The 21,770-nt window shown below is 36.3% G+C and overlaps 5 protein-coding genes across 5 annotated transcripts; 3 read left to right on the forward strand and 2 right to left on the reverse strand.

The window, feature by feature from the left end:
- Positions 1-9,031: 9,031 nt before the first annotated feature.
- GCK72_001604 (uncharacterized protein) lies at positions 9,032-11,929 on the reverse strand (the record flags this gene model as incomplete). The annotated part of the gene is made up of 8 exons (XM_053723046.1): positions 9,032-9,124; positions 9,259-9,771; positions 9,817-10,426; positions 10,534-10,668; positions 10,739-10,872; positions 11,154-11,287; positions 11,408-11,633; positions 11,711-11,929. 8 exons carry the CDS (start codon positions 11,927-11,929, stop codon positions 9,032-9,034), a joined length of 2,064 nt encoding a protein of 687 aa, XP_053591691.1.
- Positions 11,930-15,062: 3,133 nt separating this feature from the next.
- On the reverse strand, positions 15,063-16,270 carry GCK72_001605 (uncharacterized protein; the record flags this gene model as incomplete). Its single annotated transcript, XM_003114766.2, has 3 exons — positions 15,063-15,309; positions 15,360-16,136; positions 16,188-16,270. 3 exons carry the CDS (start codon positions 16,268-16,270, stop codon positions 15,063-15,065), a joined length of 1,107 nt encoding a protein of 368 aa, XP_003114814.2.
- Positions 16,271-17,764: 1,494 nt separating this feature from the next.
- Positions 17,765-18,717, forward strand: GCK72_001606 (uncharacterized protein; the record flags this gene model as incomplete). Its single annotated transcript, XM_003115023.2, has 3 exons — positions 17,765-17,938; positions 18,005-18,148; positions 18,238-18,717. 3 exons carry the CDS (start codon positions 17,765-17,767, stop codon positions 18,715-18,717), a joined length of 798 nt encoding a protein of 265 aa, XP_003115071.2.
- Positions 18,718-19,166: 449 nt separating this feature from the next.
- On the forward strand, positions 19,167-20,015 carry GCK72_001607 (uncharacterized protein; the record flags this gene model as incomplete). Its single annotated transcript, XM_053723047.1, has 4 exons — positions 19,167-19,179; positions 19,248-19,450; positions 19,498-19,803; positions 19,848-20,015. 4 exons carry the CDS (start codon positions 19,167-19,169, stop codon positions 20,013-20,015), a joined length of 690 nt encoding a protein of 229 aa, XP_053591692.1.
- A 28-nt stretch (positions 20,016-20,043) lies between these two features.
- On the forward strand, positions 20,044-20,598 carry GCK72_001608 (uncharacterized protein; the record flags this gene model as incomplete). The annotated part of the gene is made up of 3 exons (XM_003115072.2): positions 20,044-20,216; positions 20,269-20,425; positions 20,470-20,598. 3 exons carry the CDS (start codon positions 20,044-20,046, stop codon positions 20,596-20,598), a joined length of 459 nt encoding a protein of 152 aa, XP_003115120.2.
- Between the last annotated feature and the right edge of the window lie 1,172 nt (positions 20,599-21,770).

The raw sequence follows: 21,770 nt of genomic DNA on the forward strand, positions 1-21,770 counted from the left end.
TGATGCTGATGCTGTTGCTGCATTTGATGAAGTTGTTGCTGTTGTTGCGCTTTGGCCAAAGGAAGTGGAGTTGACGTCACATAAGCAGTTGGAAGCTCATTTGATATTCTGAAATAGAGGGATGATTTGATGAAAGAGAGATATTTGGAAAAAGGATAAGAGGATAAAATATGGATCGATGGAGTACGGTAGATTAGGATAACGACACGAGAACATCAGGTTTCGTATCTTTTCTGATTGATTAGTGCCAAGAAATTATCCGATTTTCAAAATCTGCGTGAAACTGTCAGCGTCTAGCTAATAACGAAACTCAGCTATGAATTTGATAGTTATCTGGCAATTCACTTCGAAAAATGTTGGCCTAGACGGAGTTATGACCCTCCCTCTGTGGCGATATCGCACTACTGCCCTGTGGTAGCTGGCCGAAGAACACCACACTTCGCTGAGCCATAACCCACAGTGTTCAGCTGATTCCCACTGTAAAACAAGAGTCCACATGATCAAATTTCAGTTTTTAGAAAAATAAAATTGCACGGGTCGAACAGTGCCTGTCCTCTCTCCTTTGAATCTTTTCCTGTTCAATGACTCACCCTCTTCCGATCATTCCCGGATGTTCACCACTATTCATTCCTTGTAAATTCATCTGTGTTGGTCCAACTGATTGCTGCTGATGCATGTGATTTTCAATTGATATCATTGCAAGGAATCAACCCAAGAACTGCAAATTATCCAAATTAAGAAAATAAAAAATTAAGAATCAAAGAACGGATAATAAAAGAGAAAAAATAAGTCAGGAGTGGTGGAGGAAACCTTATAATGGAGTCTTGTGTAGAAGAGAAGTTTTTGGAGGTTTTCTTTGAAGAAATATGGCTTCTGAATCAGAGGAAAACGGACCAGAAGCAGGCTGGACTTTTATGTAAACGAAAAAGAGTCACCATGCACAAAAAATACGTCAAAGGGAGCATGAAATGTACCGGAATACTTGAAACAGTTGATCTACAATGACCATTAAAAGTGCTTCTAGATGACAAGAATAGAAAAAGCGACGGCTAGACGACGTCAGACAGTGATTATCCGCAAGAAGTACACAAATCCGGATGTCCTTTGGGGTTGAGATATATTCATTGTGACGACATTCAGACATGGAGATGAGATATGAAGAGTTTGAAGACGTCAATTGGAACGTATTCTAAGCAATTTCAGAGTAGAAAAAGTGTTGATTCCGATCAGATTTTGATTGTAACCGTGTCGAGATTGGAGACAAGACTGTTGAGACTCGAGTGTGGTATAGGAGGTTTGTTCGAAAAGACAGGAATCTAGAGCTGACTTTATTGCAACTTCTCAAGAAAGATCGAAGAAAAATGAATATTTCAGCTCCAAGTTACGTCATACAGAACAGAGAAACACCTAGACATTAACCAGAAACAAGAACACCTTTGGTTTTTTAGTCGGAAACCACCCACAAATAATACATTGTCTATACCGAGTTAATTAATCAAAAAAGTATTCCTCTTCTCTTTTGAGAAATCTTCATTTATCTAGTAAACATGAGAAGAAAGAAAAAAGAGAGAAACGGGGAGCTCGGGGAGCTGTAACAGAGAAAAAAGAGCCAAGATAAGCCTGGCAACTCATCTAAAATAAGTGGGCGGAGACTGTGTTGTCTGAGCTCACACGAGATATAGATATCAAGCGATTTCCATGACGTTGAGACATATTCCAGTATTCGACTATTTGAAAAATGGCAACACTTTTTTCAAGTTAAAATGTTACATTTTTCAATTTCCGTCACAGAGAATAGGCCGGATATTACTAAACGAATGTTTTTCGGGGGTGTTGGAAGTGATTATTCATCTTTTTTCAGCAGGAATAAGGCAAGTATAATTCGATTTGCAGTTGGGGGGAAGAAAAGAAGAATAAGGTATAATTGAGAGAAGGAGCAAGAGTTCCGATGTACTTTATGAGCGAGAGAATAGAGACAGATTACAGTAGTCAATTGAACGGAAAATATGTTCTTGGGATTACTGAGTGTTCTAGGATTCACATAGCAGAATCCGAGTACTTCTATGGATTTGCAAAGAATAATAGTGGAACTCAAATATAGAAAGGTTTCGATTTACCGAAGAGTTGACGGTGATTTCTTAAAGATAGATTACAAGATTTCTATTTGGAAATTCTTGGACATAAAATTTCTTTCTAGAATGGAAAGAATTTTTGTGTTGAATATGAGGAAGAGGGTGAGAACCGGAAATTCTGAGAATTGCAATAAATAAGGGTATGATCAAAAAATCAGGTAAAAAGAGTAACAGTTAGGTTTTTCAGGTAGATTGAAAAAAAAACTATCCTCCATCAAAAATTTTGAGATTGTAGTCTGAAAATCCAGTTACAGATAGGTCTTCACCGTCCAAACTAATTTCAAATTGAACTATTTTTGACATTTCCAGAAAAGGGTTTCAGTTTTAGTACTAATTATTCGAAGAAGCCTTTCCCCTCTCTCGCCTCTACAACGTCATCAGTGTTGACACGTCGTCACAATGTCCTAACTCATTCCATTATTCAACACAATAAACTTCTTCGTGAAGGAAGCTGTTTAATCTGATCTTTCATCAAATCCTCCGATTGAATACGTGTTCATTCAGAAAATGAATGAGATAAACAGAAGAATCAAACGTTTTTTGTTCCTTTCCTATTGTCATAACCACGTGTCGACTGGGATCAGTGATGTGAGAAATGCTCTGTGAGCTCGATGAGGATTTGCAGAAAAAAATGACAGCAGATCGTGGGAAAATACTGGAAACATGGGGAATGAAAAGTGCGTGGATATGAAGAAGGGAAATCATATGAAGAAACAGACACACAGATGGAAGTCAAGGAGATAACAGGCAAAAGTTGTCAACCTGCATGAAGAAGCAAAATGACATTTTGATTATTTTAAGATTAGTTTATCATTCAAATTTCTGATTGTGTCACCGCCCTCATGTTTTCTTTTTATATCTCTACAATTCTAGGTTGTATTTAAGCAAACTTGGAGGTTGCTTATGTTTTGTGTCGGCTTCTAACCCTCCAAATTTGGAGGAACTGGGATTCTCTGTTTCTGGCTTAATATAAGCCCGGCCACTAAATGGACTGCACAGCGGTTATCACTAAACTCACAATGAAAATGAAAATAGAATGGAGTAGAGCTCACCGAGATTTACAATTTGACAGGTTGATCGACTCCTAATTTTCCTTTTGAAGCGAGTTATTCTAAGGCCCGCTCACGGCCCGGACTCGGCCCGGTTGCAAGTATGCCCAGACCGGTTTATTAACAAGACACTGTTTTGGCAAATGTGCTCCACAACAACTTTCTTCCGTTCCAATAGAGCGTAGTTGTAGAAAACGTGGCATTCATGCGCGTGCTAATACAACAGCCTAGTCGTGAACGAGCAGAGAAAAATGACGTCAACAACTTTACTGATCATCTACATATATCTTCTCCATATTTCTCTGAAACTACAGTACTCCTCCCATCAATGAAAACGAACAAAATGACACAAAACTAAACAAAAAAGTCGAAAAGTGATGCTTTCTTCGTTCCCTCCGTTAATCGTCTGCCCCTTTCTCTATATGCTATGTCAATGTGTTTCGGGCATCAACCGCTCTCTACGAGACACATTTCCTATATACCTCTGTCCTTTTTTCCCAAATTTCTTTCAATACCTGCGACACTCCGCTTTTGTCAATCTCTGACTTCTGGTTTCTCTTTTTATCTCTGGATTCTATTTCGCTTTTTTTGGCAGAAATAGAAAACGACAAAAAGGAGAAATGAGGGATTCTGATGACATCAGGCGTCTTGAATATATGAATATGTATCAGAAAAAGAAAAATGAAAGTAAGAAGACAAGATGGATTTGATCAGAACGAAAAAGTCAATAATTGATATCCAATAGAAAGAGGAGAAGAGATAGAAATGGATCGAAAATCGGAAAAAAAGAGAGAAAAAGATGCGATGAAAAGTTGGCAGTATTCCAAGTTTCTGATTTGTTGAATCTCGTTAAATCGGCGGTTGACGTTCACTTTTTGTGTTGATTTACTTTGGCTGAGTGGGATTAACTTTTTGGTTTTATGGTAGATCATGGAATTGGAAGGAGACATATAATTTATGAGCTCAATGGGACAAATCAGTTGACAGAAACGGCACAAAAAAGAGAAAAGCATGAGAAAGTTGGTTCAATTCAGACATGAGTTATGACTCTATTGGACAATAAGACGAAAAGAAAGACACCAAAATAAGTATTAAGAATAATAAAATTATGATGTCTTAAATCTAGTACCATCTCAAGTCTCAAAAAGTTTTAGACCTAGGATTACGGTAGCCTTAAACTAAGACTCGCCTATTTCAGAATCAGAAAAGAACTGAGAATTTACTTCAAATCTCTCACTCAAACTTCACTCAAACAAACTACTCTTCATCATCAAAATCCTGCCCAAGAACTTCCGTTTTTCTTCTTTTTCTGTACACTACGAAACAACTTCAAAGTTCTCGTTTCCTATCCGTTTACTACGTCAAAAAAAGCAATATTGCAAATGGACTGCTCATCATTTTATACTTCTTCATCTGCCCTAATCTGCTCAACCAAATGGAGAAATTCTCGTGGAGGAAAATATCGGAAAGGGTGGCAAAACACGTGTGTACGGGACCGGGCATCATGAGAGAAATAAGAAGAAAACGTAGATTCTGATGACGTCTTTTTAAGAAAAGAGAAGAGATAACATTGAGGTGTCCGCCTAATGTATGCGTGACCTAGAGAGAAAAAAGTTTCGTGTTATTTTGTTATTTTTTTGCTTTGTAGAATTGAACAGGGCATATGGGGAGATAATGAGGAAACGTGATAATGAAGAATGTCAAAATTGTCGAGATTCTGGAAAAAAAATGATGGGAAACGGATAAGCTTCCAAAATAATCACTATCAGATGATTGTGGTTGGAAGGAAAAAAGGACTAATCTCATGATTTGGTCTTTTTTGGGATTAATCTGGTCTTCAGAAAAATAAATCAGGAATTGGAATGAAATGAATTCAGGGATCTAGATCTAAATTCTAGAGTGAAACCTTATGATCTAGAGTTCTTAGATAGGATCTGAAGCGTCGGACTTTCTGTAATATTTCGTCACAAACGGTGTATTTTTTCTTCAAATAACTATCCTTGCACTACGTCATAATTGACCGCCGACCGTGCCGCGCGGAGTGCCTTTTCGAATTGAAAATGATGTCATTTCATTTCAATCAAACTGATGTTAGTTTTATTTTCAAAAGGTCAACAGTTAGTTTTTAGGTTTACAACCAATTGTATTAACGACTAGAATTACTGAAACCAGAAAAAAACGAAAAATAATTAGATGCGTTCTTTTTCCTACTCTATTTCTAACTTACTATGCTCATCCCTTTTTATTTCTTCAAACTGTGACGTATTTTCTGTTTACTTTCTATCTCTGAACTCTGCGAATTCCACATTCTATTTCTAAGTTCGCGGCGGTCCTCAACACTCACGCGGATAGGAAAAAGGGGAGGATGAAGCCCAATGTTCACAAGTTTTGGAAGCAGATATTAGGAGTTTCAAGCGTTTCGAAAAAAAGAGAAATATTCATAACTTTCAGATTCAAGACGACTGTGTAGACCTTTTTAGAATACTCATGTTAAGAATAGGCTAAAATTGGAATTGGGACAACTCTGACACACCTTCATAAATCTACAAAAGAGTGTTATCTGAAAGAAAATTTTTAAAAAAACCTAGAATTCTCAATTTTACAAAAAGGTTCAGATATAGGATAAAATTCCAACTGAATCGATGACTGTAGCTTGAAAGCTCATCATTTCCTCTTCTCTAAAGATGCAAGTTTTCTAAATTGATAACCCAAAAATAGTAAACTACTCTATGTTCTTCCTGTTGTTTGGCCTATCTCTCTCTCTCTTTCTATTTCTATATATGTGCCGGATGACATGACGCAAATCCGGCATGATTCCAAGCCAAACTCTTATGAAAAAGAGTATTTTTAGTGTCTTTGAGAGCCCAGGGATCAAAATTAATTTAAATTAGATAAGACTAAAGACTGCTAGGCCAGCTGGATAAGTCACGAGAAAATCCTCGAAAAGAGGAGAGATTGGAAGCTTGAAAAAGCAGGCAAGAAAAAGGAAAAAGTGAGTAGAAAGTTCCGGAAGGAAATGGAGAAAGGTAAGAGAAGAGAAGGGTTTTCTTTTTCCATTTAAATACCCTTTTTGACGAAAACGAGAGAAAATAAGGTATACTTTTAGAAGAGAAATTGGGAGAAAACGCTGAGAGGAAATTTCGAAATTTTCAGAAAAGGTTATGATTGGTACGAAGTGAAAAGGATGGAGAGAATGTCAGGATTTTCAGAGGGAAATTCAACATGTTTAGCAGTTTTCCAGATTATCGAGCTATTTCTGACATTTAAAAAAATTAAAAATCTCTAATTGTAAAACCAAAAAGAGCAAAGTCTTTAAAAGTATTGAATTCCGAATAAAAATGAATTCTTTAAAGTATTTGAATGCCTCCATGTTGAAAAAGAAACGGACAATGCTCAAAATCGAGGTCTGCTGGTTGATCGTATTCTCACGAGGTTTTTGAAGAACTTATTTGCAAAAAATTGAAAGCAATATCCTAAACGAAATATGCTTGCATCATTTCTCACTTTCGTCCTAATTTAAATAACAAACTTCGGCCAATAACTCGGAAAAATCAAGTTTTCTGGAGAAAACTGTCTCTGGAGTTCTATCCATGAAAACCAAAAGCTTGAAAAAATTGAAGAAAAGCGGAAAAGAAGGAGATGGACGGCACGGTCAATCCACACGCATCACTTATGTACTTAAGGAACGAAGAAAAGGAAAAAGAGAGAGAGAGAGGAAGAGAGTGGAACACTGGGATAGAGAAAAAAGGGGAAAGGTAGTATGAAACATTTCGAAATAAACAGATTTGTATGATATATGAGGAAATCATCATCTGGAAGGGTTCAGTTGAACGACGGAGAGAGAAAGTACGAGCAGCAAAAATGAAATGAGGAAAAATGGAGAAAAACTTGTTTAAAAAAAGTGGCTAAAACAGTGATTTTTGTAGAATATTATGAAAGATCTAATTAGACATTATGTATTATTTCTATGAACTCGCAATCATGATTGCAATCATATATCAGGAAAAAAACGAGTCGGTATAAATGTTCCGAGGAAAATCAGAAAATGGAGAAGAAGTTTTTGAATTTTCAAGCCTTTTCCTCGAACTATGTTTCGAAAAAATCATGGACTTCTATCAAAATCTTGTTGGTTACAGTCCTTTTGAAAAAATCTAATGATATGTATTTTATATTCGAAATGTTTTTGTGACGCTTCTTTAATAATCCTGACACAATTATTTTCTAAAGAATCAAAATTAGAATACATTAGGAAACTTCCAAATGAAAAAGCAATAAAAAAGCTTTACTGAAAAGTAGAATAAGTTCTCGAAACTAGATGAAATATAGTGAGAAAGAGCAAATATTATTCAAAAAGTGTAAGAATAATCGAAAGTGATCCGAATATAGAATGGAGGCCAAATGTCGCGAACACCGACGAAAACTATCTTTTCTGGTCGAAAACGGTGCAAGATGACGGCAGAAGATAACAGGGAAAAGGATGGGAGGGACTGTCCAGAATTACACCTATCTTCAATGATGAATTCAATGAGAAGAAGTTATATCTGTAGCATTTTATCAAACTCTATCAACTTGAGTTTCGAGCTTTCAAAAAAGACCAAACAGTGATTTGAAAATAATCGAAACAGTTTGAATTCTGGCAAAATATAATAAAGAAACAGTGAGTATATCGAGATATTTATAAATGAGAAATCTTGAAGCCGAAAATAAAAAAGTGAGAAATCCAAGAAGTGAGTTAGCGAAAAATACAGTATAGTCATCTCCAGAAAACAAGATTTTGAAACAAATTGAACATGAATTAAATAGAAAGAAAACTGCTCGAGTCGTCCAGAATAATTAAAAAAAGATAAGATTTTCGAATAAAAAACCGAAAATTTGGAGAAGAAGAAGTGTTGGCTGGGGTTGGCTGAAGGGAAGTGCGCAAATCTTTTTCGGTCTAACACCCTCTATTTCTCTGTCAACTCTCTCTCACGTTCTCTCCAATTTTCTTCTGTTTCACATCTGTTTAAAGGGAGACGAGAAATGAGAAGAGACGAGAGAGTATGTGAAGACGAGAGACGCAGAGACTGGAATAGACAGCTGATAGGGTTAGAGAGGCATAGAGAAAGAACAGCAATGACGAAATGCTGTTTGAACTTTTACTAATGTTAGATTACTTTCCTTGGCAGACGCATCGAGAAGCATTAAGTAGCATGAGCTTTTTCAGATATCTGGATTACTGTAGTTGTGATAAATTTATCCATCAAAAAAGGTGGAAAGATATCACATTTTTAGTAAAGCTCCTGCAAGAGCAGGATAAGTCGTAGTTGTCATAGTGTAAGTTGAAAATTCAAACTACTGATGACAGCAGGTTATTATTTTTTTCCTTTTGTAAACTTCACCGAGCTCTCAGCTTGCATCGCGGCATTCTGAAAGAAATCTGAAAAATTTCCATCGAACGGATATTAAGACTTTCTTCTGAAATTGAACAATCTGAAAAATCCGAATAAAAAGTTATTTCATCTAGTTATATTTGAGGTCTTAGAGAAGTGGTAGCAAAAAGTCCAGTTATGATAATCCAGTAGAAACATCGTAGAGGAGTGGATAGAACACGCAGGGAAAAAAGAAACAAGAATAATAAGGTTGCAGGGTTTAAACAGCTGGAATAAATTAGAAGAGAAGGAAGGAATCGAGAAAATGAGGGATGTTGGAAAGGATTGAGAAACAAACTGTAAAAACCGAAATAAAATAAAATAAAGAATGAAACTAATATTCAGCAACAATAGCAGAGTACCTCTAATAGGGTGGATCAAGAAGAACGAACGTGGATAAAACTAGAAAATAATGGAAACGATAATTACAACTATTATGGTTTCAAGCCAAGTTTGTATCCGAAGGGCTTGGGGTACGGAGGACCGGTGAATGTGGGAAGATCTCTTCATCAGCCAATGGCATGTAGTTTGCATCCTGAAAATACTGACAACGAAGGTTACAGATATCTTGAGTTTTGCTTTTTCAAGTAGTGATAAAGTTAGTTAAACGTTAAAAAAAAAGTTTACTAACCTACTAGTACTCCTATCCGTTATCTATTTCTAACTTACGGGAACTTGGAAACCATTCTCAGGAAACTGATTATCAGTGAGAAGTGGATCCAAAAGATCTCCAGCTTCATCGTAGAATGAGCTCTCTGGAACATTCTTCAATGCCAATGGGTACTGTTGATACTGTCCTTGAGATCCTGATTGTCCATTTTGTGTTCCGTTATCTTGTTGATGATGATACAGTTGCTCATCTTCATCATCATCCAACGGAAGATTATCCCCAAATGAATCCCAGTTATGCTTCGTAACCATATCACGGAGTGTATCCATTGATGTATCCATTCCAGTCAAATATTCTTGAAGTTCTTGAGATAATTGACGATCAAATGATGGCGAAAGACCAAGAGTTGGAGAGTATAGATTCTGGTGTGGATCCATTGATTGTTGATCTTCTATTGCCATCAACTTTTGAGCATTTTGAGACTGTTGTTGGGCTGGTTGATAAGTCAATTGAGCAGGAATGTTGTTTTGAACATAGCCATAGTTGGATGGACCTTGATAGTCTTGAGAGACCTGGAAATGGGAAGTTTTTTTTGTTGGAAAATTTTCTGAAATTACCTGATTCTGACCAATATGTCTAGTGGCATGCTTATATGGAGCCCTCTTCTGTCCAATCTTTGCAGAAACAGATGATGTTGATTGACCATTCGCATTATCACCGACAGGAGATGTCATCTGATGTCCTTGATAATCTCTCTTCGCACCAGCAGCTCCTCGATGAATATTCTCATGTGTCAGTGCACCGGATCCCATATACATCTCATGTGGCTTATGATCAAGATTTCCGTTCGTTCCGTTCATATTCTGACTACTAGATGGTTGAGAAATAATCGGATGAGGTGATTGCTCTCTGGAACTGGGTGCATCCGAATAACGGCTACTTGGAGGTCTTTCCGTACAGAAAGGATCTGGGAACATATCACACCCTGCTCCTCTTCCAGCTGGAGAATTCCCGAATTCATCTGTGACTTCTGAGATCAGTGGTCCTTCATGGTCATTGTTTGTGAAGCGACGTGTGAATGGTTCTTGAGATTCTCGTTGAAGGGATTCAAGCAATTCACATACATCTTTGTATGGTCCTTCTTCTGAATTCATCCTAGGTCGTTTTGAGTTTGGACCTCCTCCATTCGGGTTACTATTCGCACCAAAATCTATTCCAAGTACACCTCTGAAAGAATCACATTTTAGAAAAGGTTTGCATTTCGTTGAAAAATTAAATTAATCCGAAAATGTTAGTTTTATTTTATATATTTCGATTTGCGGAAGATTTCTTACCTTTTCGCCACACGCTTCGACAACCCTGGCTGCATGACAGAGACCAAGAAGTGCAACAATTTTTTGAAATATTGCTGCTGTCTGGCGTGCTGTTGCCGCATTGATCCCATCTGACTCCACATATCTCGATTCTCCCTAAAAATAAAGTTTAAAATAGAATGACGTTACAAAAATTCAGTAGAATTTCAAACGAAAACCAACTCACTTTGTCAATTTATTCATCTTATCCTCCATGTTCTTAGCTTTTTCTCTCATTGCTCTCATTTCTGCCATGACAATGTCCAAACTTTGCTGTGTCTGTTCGCTGACTTGTTTGTCCTCCGTCACTTTCGTTGATTGCTGGAAGATGGGAGAAAATTGGATGATGGAAAACGGTGGAGTAGTGATGGTGATGGTTTTTTGAAACTATTTTTACTGTGACAACGCGCTATGAAACAAGTCATTTTCGAAAGGGCGATCAAAACTATTAAACCCAAATGCTAGCATATAAAATCTTAGAAATTCGTCTCAATTATGTTTCTACACAAAAACCATATCCATTCATTACTACATAGATACAAAGAAAAACAGAAAAAAGAGAAAATTGTAGAGTAAAACTGAACCTTTTGCACTTCTCTCACCTTCCTCTTGATTTGAGATAATAATTCAGGTCGGCCTTGAACGAAACATGGATGACTGAATTCCAAATGATCTTGGTCTGATTCGGTACGTGTCAAACCACCTTGTGAAAGGGGAGTCATTTTTCGGAAGCCATCTGGAACAGTTAAAATACAGAGTTGTAAGTCATACAGTTAACAAAAACATCGGGAGAATGACTGAAAAACTTTTCTGTGCGAACAGTTCCCGAATAACGAATATTGAAAAAGTAACTTACACATATTCAATTGTCTGATCAAACTATTCAAATTGTTATGCTTGAAGAAGTGAGGAAGAACATTCCGACAGAAAGAATATGGATCAGAAATATGGAAACTTGCACCGGAATCATCCCAATGAACAATTGCTTGCAGATTCGAATCTTCGACAATATTCCAAAGCTTTATGAGAAACACAGGCAATTTATCTTCGTCCACTTTATATTGACCATTCGAATGATTGTTCTGAAAAATATCGATTAAGATGTTGCCCTGTCTATCTGAGTCTAATTTAAAATATTAACACTTCTTTTTTAACTAACCAAACTGTCCAAATAGGCATTATTTGGAACTTCTTCTATCATCACCGATGACGACGACACTCCCGATTTTCCATTCTTGCTTCCTCTATCTCCCGAATGTCCATTACTCCGCTGATTGGATGGTCGATTTGGTGGATTCTGTTGAACATAACGACGAGACATTTCTTGTTTCGGTACACGCATTAATTGTTGTTGTTGTGATGGTTGATTTGGGTTCATTTTACGAACCACTGAGAACACACGATATCTGAAAAACGATAGATTGATGAGAGTATTTAGAAGAAAATTTGCATTTCTGAGTCAATACAAGCAAAAGGTGAAGTAATCGGTAGAATACAGAGATGTGTTCAATTAGTTTTTCGAATCACACACTTTTTTACAGCGTCTGTTTTTATAATGAGATTCTTGATAATGAAACTTAACGCTTTTCAAAATTCTCGGAACTAAAGTTCAAAAATCAAGAACAACTGCTCAATTGCGCTTCTCCAGTTCTTCAGCTCCTGCCACTTTATCTCTTATTTTTCTCGAAAATCCGTCTTCCAAAAAATCTCTACTCAGTCGAATTGCAGAATAGACTTATCCTATTAAGTATTATTTAGAAAAATACGTGCTATGGTGCAGAATATTCTTCGAAACTTTCGTCACCTCAGAGATTGATTGAATCTATTGAATCTTAAACAAGATTTTCAGACGCAGCAACTGTCCCAGATCAACTACACATTGAAACAACTTTTAACTCTTTTGAATGTTCTAAAAGAAATATTCGAAATTTTGTTCTTTACTAATTCTATACTGTTCTTATGAAGCCTTGCCAGATAATGAAAGCATACCTCGGTTTATTAATAGTCGGATACATATTCGCTTCCTCCAGATTGGAAAAATTCGGAATAAGACTAGCAATTTTTTAAAGAATGGAATGTAACAGAAAGTGTGAAAGGTTCGCTTCAGATATAATTGAACCCTTTGGAGCTCTATCTTCTACTCCTCACACACCGGGAGTGTGTGGGTTGAGGGATTTCCGGAGAAACTATTGGAGCTATTTCTCTCTTTTTCTTAGAGGAGGAGAGAGCAAGTGCAATTGGTGGCCTCTTTCTCACTGTCTAGACTCTCTTGAGTTCCAATGATCTTGTGGACTCTACCGAGAATTTCGGGAAAGAAATTCGGAATGTTTCTTGAGATCGGAGAAGAATCGGAGACGGATGGGATAAGGATGAGTAGAGGAGAACCAAACGAATGCATTAGATAGTATGCCTTGATGAATAATTCGAAGCCCCCCTCTATTCTGATGGTCTTTTGATGTGGAGCTGGGCAGATGGAGTCCGAAATGTTACACATTTTATGATTCTACGGGAAAGTGTGATCATTGATTATTAACTAGGATTTGATATAGTGTTCAATGTTTTACAACGAAATTGGAAAGTAGACAATTTTAACGAAATCTTTTTGAAAAAGTTTCTCTTTAAAAGTTTTGTCACAAAAATATGGTTTTAAAAACTTTAAAAAATATATATTGCCTTACTTTCAAAGACTTCAAATGAACTCTGCCAAAAACACTTCTCAAGTTTACAATGATTTTTGACACAGGAATCTCGAGATATGATTGTTTGTAATAATAATGTGACACACCATTTTAGTTTTTCGTTAACAAATGTAGTTGAAGACTAAGACCTGAAGAGAGTATCAGATAATAGAATTTTATAAATCGTTCCAGTACTGATACTGAGCTGTATTCTGTTGTTCTGTCTGGGTCTCATTCGGAAGAAATAGTCGATAACATCTCCATGTTTTCAGAAATCAGACATTACGAACTCGTCATTTCTGAACAAGAATGTAAACATGGACAGCAAAATTTGATATGTGCTCATTTTCCAATTTTCGGAAAATTTATTCGCTTTTCAATATCTATACTCGTTCTCAGCCCACATACATTCACTGATAAATGTTACCTTGGAAAGTATTCCGAAATCTTGGCAAAACAAGATGTAATCAATCACGACTCGTGCTATCTCACATGACAAAAACTATTGCGAAATCGCCCGCTTCCAGAAGATTCTACGACAAAGTTTGAAGGTTTTGGTCTTATTTTGGAGCTAATACTTTCAGGAACAACAAAAATGAAATAATTTTACGAAAAACCGATGAAAAACTGCTGAAAACCAGCATAAAACCGTTAAGAATTGGAGAAATATCATGCAAAAAAAATGAGCGAGTACGACGGGGCGCGTTTGCTGCAATATAAAAAGCAGCCGAAATGAGGGTAATCGAAGAGGCAAAACTGGATGATAAGAGATCAAAATACCAGGAAGTATATTGGATTCTTATCAAATAAAGAATTATCACAAAGAAGAACAAAATTCATCTAAAAATTGGTACTTTAAGGAAATACCAAGAAAATCGATGGGGACCTCTTTTTTGTTTGTTTTGTTTTTTTGGTCGACTACGGAGAAGGGAGCGAGTTCAATGAGCAAAAAAATAGGGAAAAAATAGTTGAAGAAGAATAAAAATAGAAAGAAAACAAAGTACGAATTGAAACTGACGGGAGTATAAAATATAAAGAAAAATGTGGCAGATGGTCAGTTGGCCTCCAAAAGAAAAAAGGCGAAGAGGACAATTTTCTTGCCACGGTGCACCGAGGTGGATGGCCAACAACATTAAGAACCATTAGAGGATTATGTGGAGGAAAAAACGCATTTTCTTGATGTGGATAATGAGATATCGGAGCGATTTGATGAGCTGGCAGATGCAGGTTTTTCCAGACGTCCACATCTGCTTTTGTCTTCAAAATGAAAGATGTGCCCAACTAAACCCAAAACTTAGATACGCAAAATGAGACTGAATGATTCTTTCCTATCAACTCTTTTATGCATACACTCACCCTCATCATCCCAAAATTTGCTACTTTCTTCGCTGCTTTTAACGTCAGAATGTCCATCTGAAAAGCGTAGTTGACTACTAATACTGATCAAGATTCTATTGAGATCATGAACATTTCACAAACGTCATTTCTTTTATTTTCAGTGGCAAAAATGGAAGATATCCACGTGTGATCTTTGAATTTTCCAAAGGATTTTCGGATGATAGTGTAGTAGTCCAGAAGATAAAATATGTTGGTTAATATGAAGGTTTCTTCCAGATGCTGTGAATATGACCTGTCGGAAAAGGGAAAGGTAATCAGTGAATTTATGACAAGAAACAATTTATTTTTCGAAAAACTGGCAATGTATCAAATTTTCACAGAGGTTAAAGATTTGGAAATTTTTTAGAAGTTATGTGAAATTCGTATTGCAACAGAATATATAGAGTGTGGCAAAATGTTGAAATATGTATATAGATGAGTGAATAAAAAGTTAAATTAAATTAGATTTGCAGGTGGGTTCAACTCAGCCAAACGTCCTGTTGAACCATATTTTTTAATCAATTCCTTGATTGATAATGCAGTGCACAATGGAGAGAAATGATAAACGAGATCTTTCCAAACTACGAAAGCTAAACAACTTCCACAAGAACAGTTAACATCCAAATAGATTGTTGCCAGCATCTGATCTGATTCCCGACGGATATCGAAGCCACCAAACACTTTTGCTTCCATTCCGAAATAACTGAAAATTTATTCTCGTTGGAATTACATTTTTGTACATCAAATACTCACTCGGTAAAGGTTCTGACAAGCTCTGGATCTCTTGCCTCTGCTCCCAATGACCTTCCAATGTACTCATAGTCGATATTTTCCATTTGAAATATGAATTCTCTGATGCCTGGATTTCCTCCGTTCAACCAGAATCTTACGAATTCCACGACGTTATCGTTTTTGAATAGAGTGCACTTCAACATCAAAGCATTACAATTCAAACTGTGAATATCTTCCAACTTAACCCAACGAGAATAGTTTGAAAACATATTCACATTGAGTGTCACAGGCAATTTATCCGGATTTTCGATTTCTGTTTCAATGTGAATATTCTCAATGGAAAAGGAATTCTCGAGAAGACATTTGTATTCAGAAGCAGTTAGATTTCGAACAGGATCCTTTATCCCCAGATACATCATCTCAATTTTAGGCAAGTCGGTATTCAAGAATTTCAGCACTCTTTCGATCTCATTTTGATGTTTTCCGAACTCAAGAAAAGCCATAGCAATGCTGTGTAACTTCAGAATATCATGATGAGAAGATATCGCCTCTTCCATTTTTGAAATTTCATCATCGGATTGAATAATTCTTGTCATTTCTTGTAATTCTGGAGAAATTTCCGGAAGTTCTGATGGGTTTTTATCCGTTATAATTATGTTCCAGTATTTTGAACTATCATTCTTTTTGTAAAGCTTGATATTTATATGATTTCTGATTTTGATTACTGCTGACCATTGGTTTTTACAACTTGATTTGACGGTGTTTTTGCATCGAATCGAACATTTTGAGAGGTCCATCCTTAAATTAATTATTTGATGAAAAATTCGGAACTTCAACAATTCAACTCACTGGTTGAATGGGTCCATTTCTTGAATGACAAGTTTTTGTACCAGTGTCGGGAATAAAAGAATTGGAAGAGGTTCGGTCGTCATGGTGAAAATAGAAGGGAATGAAAGGAAACGACTGGGAAATGAGGAAGAGAGAAGAGAGAAAGAGATGCAAAAGGGGCAGGTGATATTTGCATTGGCAGCCGGCCAATACGAGCAATAGCAATTATTTTTTGTGTATCGCGTGAAGCGAACCAGATTTTTAAAAGGAGGATAATTGGGGGCGAAATACGATATACATCTCAGAATTTTCCAAAAAAAAACCGCGAAGGAAAATCAAAGCTTAATACAGAACTGTGTTATTATTAAAATAGTCTGTGATCCAAATTTGGATTGAGAATTCGAGTTTGATAAAGTTGAAAAAATAAGAGATTACAGGAGAAAGTTCAAAGTAGATTAATTTAAATTTTTGAGCTCCTCAGGAATTTGAGTTCTTTCATCAGACTTCTTTATTGAGCAGACTACAAACAACAATCACTTTTTGGATTTTAGAATTCAGATATATACAGCAGAGCTGTGCGGAATTCCTTCCTTCGTCTTCCTTCTTCCGACTTCATTTTTAGAAAATTTACTTCCGACTTCCGGCTTCCGTCTTCCGTTGGAAATTTTTTGCCACTTCCACTTTCCGTGTAAAAAAATTACAAAATTTGTCGAATTTTCGACGGATTTTCGGCGGAATTTTGGTGGTTTTTGATGGAATTTTGTATGAAAACAACGCCAGAATTCGTTTTCAGTGATGACTATAAAAAAAGTTCCTCAAATTTGTCATTTTCAAAATTAACTTCCGACTTCCGAGTTCGGAACCCAACTTCCGACTTCCGAGTTCGGAACCCAACTTCCGATTTCCTTCGTCCGATTTCCTCTTTCAAAAATTTACTTCCTTCTTCCTTCTTCCCTCTTCCGACTTCCTTTTTCAAAAATTTTACTTCCGCACAGCTCAGATATACAGTTAGAAATGTCTTAAAATGTTATCCAATTTTTAAAGAAAACAACCCACAGAAGAAAAGGGCGGAGTTCATAGCTGTGAGTGAATATACTTTTTACTGCTTCACAATAATAAAATATGGACTGCCAACAGTATACTCACAGTATACTCTTCGATGGCACATTCCCTAAATCAGACTATTTACACACTTAGGACAGTATACCTTAGAATGGATATAGTATCCAGGCAATCTGAACTGATTGAATGGTATACTCAACTAAATTTACAACTTCTGGGTAGGGGCGGGACGGCCGGTGCCAGAATCATTCCAAGTCAGATTCATTTTCTCTTCATTTTACTTTTCTACTACCATGCCAATAACTCCGATCACCGTCTCTCTCAAAAATATGGAAACATTCCAAAAAATGGAGAGATTTCCATTGGAGCAACTTGTGATGAACCAGGGAAGAAATTTCTTTCCACAACCAGTTTTCGATGTTTCTTTGGATAAATACACCAACTATCACATCTTGGTGGTAATCGCTCCTTTAAAAAAGTAAGTTTTTTTTCTCAATCTTCTCTTTTCTTGTCTTGCAAACGAAGCCTTTTTCAGAATGTCATACAAAACAGGCCAGTGGGTTGAATCGGAAATTGCCATCTCGGATCCAATACGAAGAATCAACAACATAATTAATTTGGGGACGCGACTGGGGAAATATTGGATGAATGAACCGATTACTCTCGATTTCAAAGTGACAAACAAGGAATGGAATTGTCACGATAATTTGGTAAGTTTGGCTACTTTGGGGTAATAATTTACTAAAAATCATTGAATTTCTATTGAAATATTTCAGATCTTTCTCAAAAGTTATGTCAAATATGAGCCAATTCTAATCATTACCAAAGTTCCACGAAATCAAATCGGATCGACATTACCAGATGATAGAAGTGAATTCAAGTTCAGTTGTTTGCAGTTCATAGCCACCACAAGATATAATGTAAGTTGTTTTTTGATTCACTCATTCAAACTCTCGTTGTTCGAATGTTGTGCTAGAGCGCTGGTTCTCATAACAATTTATTTTTTCAGAATAAAGAACTAGCCGAAGTCAAGTCATCTATCAACAAGTATTCATCTATCCATTCCAAAAAAGGGAAGAAGATATTGACTGAAGCAAAGAAGACATCTGAAACAAGCAATTCTGATTATCGATTAAACTCTGAAACTGAAAACTCTCCAGCCTCTTCAAATCAATTTGGAAATGCCTTCTCATCTGCAATCCCACCTCCAAGTCATCCCATTCCGTTGACTGGTTTCAATGCAAATCCTTCAGGAAATTATCCATCTTCTACTCATATCTCTCAACGAGTATCTGGAAACGAGCAGCAAGGCAATCCACTTATCCCAAACAACTGGATTCCCCAAATGCTTCCGTACAATAACTATCCATATCCGATGTTTCTACCAACATTTTATACTCCAGCTTACCTTCAGAATATGTACAATCAACAGGTACAACCTCAGGGAAATACTCCATTCCCATACCCACATTATCCCAGTTCTCAGTAATCAATGAACTATCTCTATGTTCTCATTCATTTTTCAATCATCAGAATAAATGTGTTTCTCGGTATTCTTTTCATTTTCAAGACTACAAATACAGAAACTTTCTGCATGGACAAATCTCTCCTCATAATTTTATTTATTTATTCACGTTCAGGATTTCCACGTATTAATGAAAAAAGAAACAGAGCAAGTTTCAGACAAAACTTCTCATTTTCTTTCTCATCTGACAATCAGTACCAAATCAAATAGTTGGATATTTCGGAATTATGAATTTTCTTCATTGTGAGTCTTCCATTTTGTAAATATCCAAACACGTCAGGGATTGTATCCACATCTGACTTTTGATCTAACGTACCCACGTGACAACCTAGTTGATTAGTTATCAAGAAGGGTTCTTCGCTTCAGATTAGTCTATTTTCAATTTCAAAAAGTTTGAAAGATACCAATTTTCAATGCAAATGTTTAGTGAGTGTTCTGGTTCATGTGGCAGAGACAGGCAGATTATTCTTTATTTTCTCAAATCGGTATTTCAGTACGCAGAAAAGGAAAAAACACCATCACAGTTCCTCGGAACAGCAAGGAAAAAGACAAGGCGCTGACCAAGGACAAAGAAAAAGAGACCTCGAAGAAAAAGATGAGAACGAAATCGAAATCTGAGAGAGAAACTCAACAAGCGAGTCAGGTGATGGAAGAGTCGGTAAATGATAATAAGGAAAAGAAAATTCAAAGGAAACAGGTTGGGCATCCGGATATATAGACAGACCAACAAGCAGTTTGTTTCAGATTGTCGGGTTTGTCAAACAAGTTCTCGAAAAGAATCCGGCAGGGTTGAAAGAAGAGTTTAAAGTTATGAAGAGATTCAATGATTTTGAGAAGATGAAATCGTTCAAAGCAGCTCAGGAGCTGGGGAAGAATCGATACAAAGACGTGGGATGTCTGGATAATAATCGAGTGAAATTGGGAAAACCGTGGTCTCATGATTATATTCATGCAAACTATGTGGCAGTTCCAACCAATCCGAAACGATTCATATGCACTCAGGCACCGTTAGAGAAAACATGTGCTGACTTTTGGTTCATGTGTTTGCAGGTGGGTTTGGTTCAAAGAATCTTGAATCTAAAAGTATGTTGCAGGATAAAGTAGAAGCCATTTTTATGCTGTGCAATCTAACTGAAAAAGGTGCCAAAAAGTGTTTTGAGTACTATCCATCGAAAGAAAAACCAATGGAATTTGAGGAAAAAGGACAGAAAATCACTGTGAAGTTTGAGTCCAGCAATAAGGGACGTCGCGAAGAAGTATGAAAAAATATCAGAATTTATGAAATTTCAGATGAAATGGGAGAAGAAAAGTGAGGCGAAGGTTATGGAGACTGTGTTGAATATCGAAGGTCCCGGTGGAACACTGAAAACAACTCATTATCATTGGATTGATTGGCCGGATCGCGGTGTTCCACCTGCTGATTTGGCTGTTTGCGAGTTGTTGGCTAAAACGAGGGGTTCCAAGTAAAACGCCCTTTCTTTTAAGATATTCCAACACACAACTGTTTTCTTTCAGGAGCCCAATAGTCGTTCATTGCTCTGCGGGAATTGGTCGAACTGGTTCAGTTGTCATGATAGAATACATAATGGATCAATTGATGTCAGGGCAACCAATTGAAGAATGTGACAAGATTCTTCAGAAGATACGCGAACAAAGAAACAATTCTATCCAGGTTTCATTAAAACATAAATTCGAAAAGTCAAAAAAATATTTCAGACAGAGCATCAGTATTTGTTTGTTCATCAAGTCATGATGAACTATTTTATGGAGAAGAAAATGTTCGACAATGATGTCAAAATGGCTCATCTGAAATTCACGGAACAATACCTTAAAGCAGTTAACTAAATTATCAATATAAAATTAACTTTATTCGAATTCCGATCAATTTTCGAAATAATATTCTTTGAGTGGCATGTGCTTCGCAGACAAATAAAATGTAGATCTCGCATAAACATTCAATAAAGCATTCCAAAAATATAAATTCATAAAATCATGGGAAACGAAATAAATAGTTCAGATTGAAATAGTTATCATCTCTTTCTATGTAAGTCCATTTCTCCACTTCTCCACATCTGAAAAAAGTTATTTGTGAAAAACGTTTCGGTTCAAACTCACTCGAAATGTTGCAGTTTCTGATTCTTCTCTAAGTGAGCGATTCCAAATAGTACAGTAATCCAATTCAGAAATTTCATCGATAAAAGTAAAGTTTCCAGTTCTAAATTCTTTATCTGTTTTGTTATACTGAATAATCCTTTCACAATACGCGTTGGTCAGTAATTACTGACAGGAGGTCCATCTGGCCTTCTCATTGATTGTCACACTGACTCTTGTCCTATCATTTTCGAATATGCTGTCTAATTTTTGTTGCAAGTTCGATCGTATCGAGAGCTGGATAACTACCTTACTTTCTGATCAAACTGTTCAAATAGATAACAAAAAGTTTTCATTGTTTTCCCTGCCGTATGTGGCCATGAAGGAGTGTTTCAAACATATGGAACCAATTGAAATGTAGGTCTTTATACTATTGATTTTTTAATGTGCATTGTCTCAATCAAGAATTTAATTTGAGTTTTATTCCTTTTCAGATTAAAACTATCCTTTTGCTCTGAGAAATCCACGAAAATTGTACAGTCGACGGGAAAAATATATTCTCTTCATTGCGGTATTTCATTCGACGAGCAATGCAGTTATATCAATACATCGCATCCGGAGATCTCATTCAAAAATATAATTTACTTTAGAAAATACAGCTCGACTTGTTCCTTATCATCCAGAGAATTTACAATTATTACAAACGACACTTTCGTTGCAGCTCAAACGTTTATGGATTTTTTGTTGAAAGTTTTCAATGTTGGATTCACTGAAACCAGTTTTCATAGACGTCATATGAAGCAATTTTTTGAATGGAAGAAAAGTCACGGAGGAAATTTCACATACGCGATGGAATAGTCATTCCAGACTTCTTTTTTGTACCATCATACACATATTTACCAAGTAACTTATTTGTTTCCATAATT

This window comes from Caenorhabditis remanei, chromosome I (assembly GCF_010183535.1).
Source record: "Caenorhabditis remanei strain PX506 chromosome I, whole genome shotgun sequence".
Classification (NCBI taxonomy): domain Eukaryota; kingdom Metazoa; phylum Nematoda; class Chromadorea; order Rhabditida; family Rhabditidae; genus Caenorhabditis; species Caenorhabditis remanei.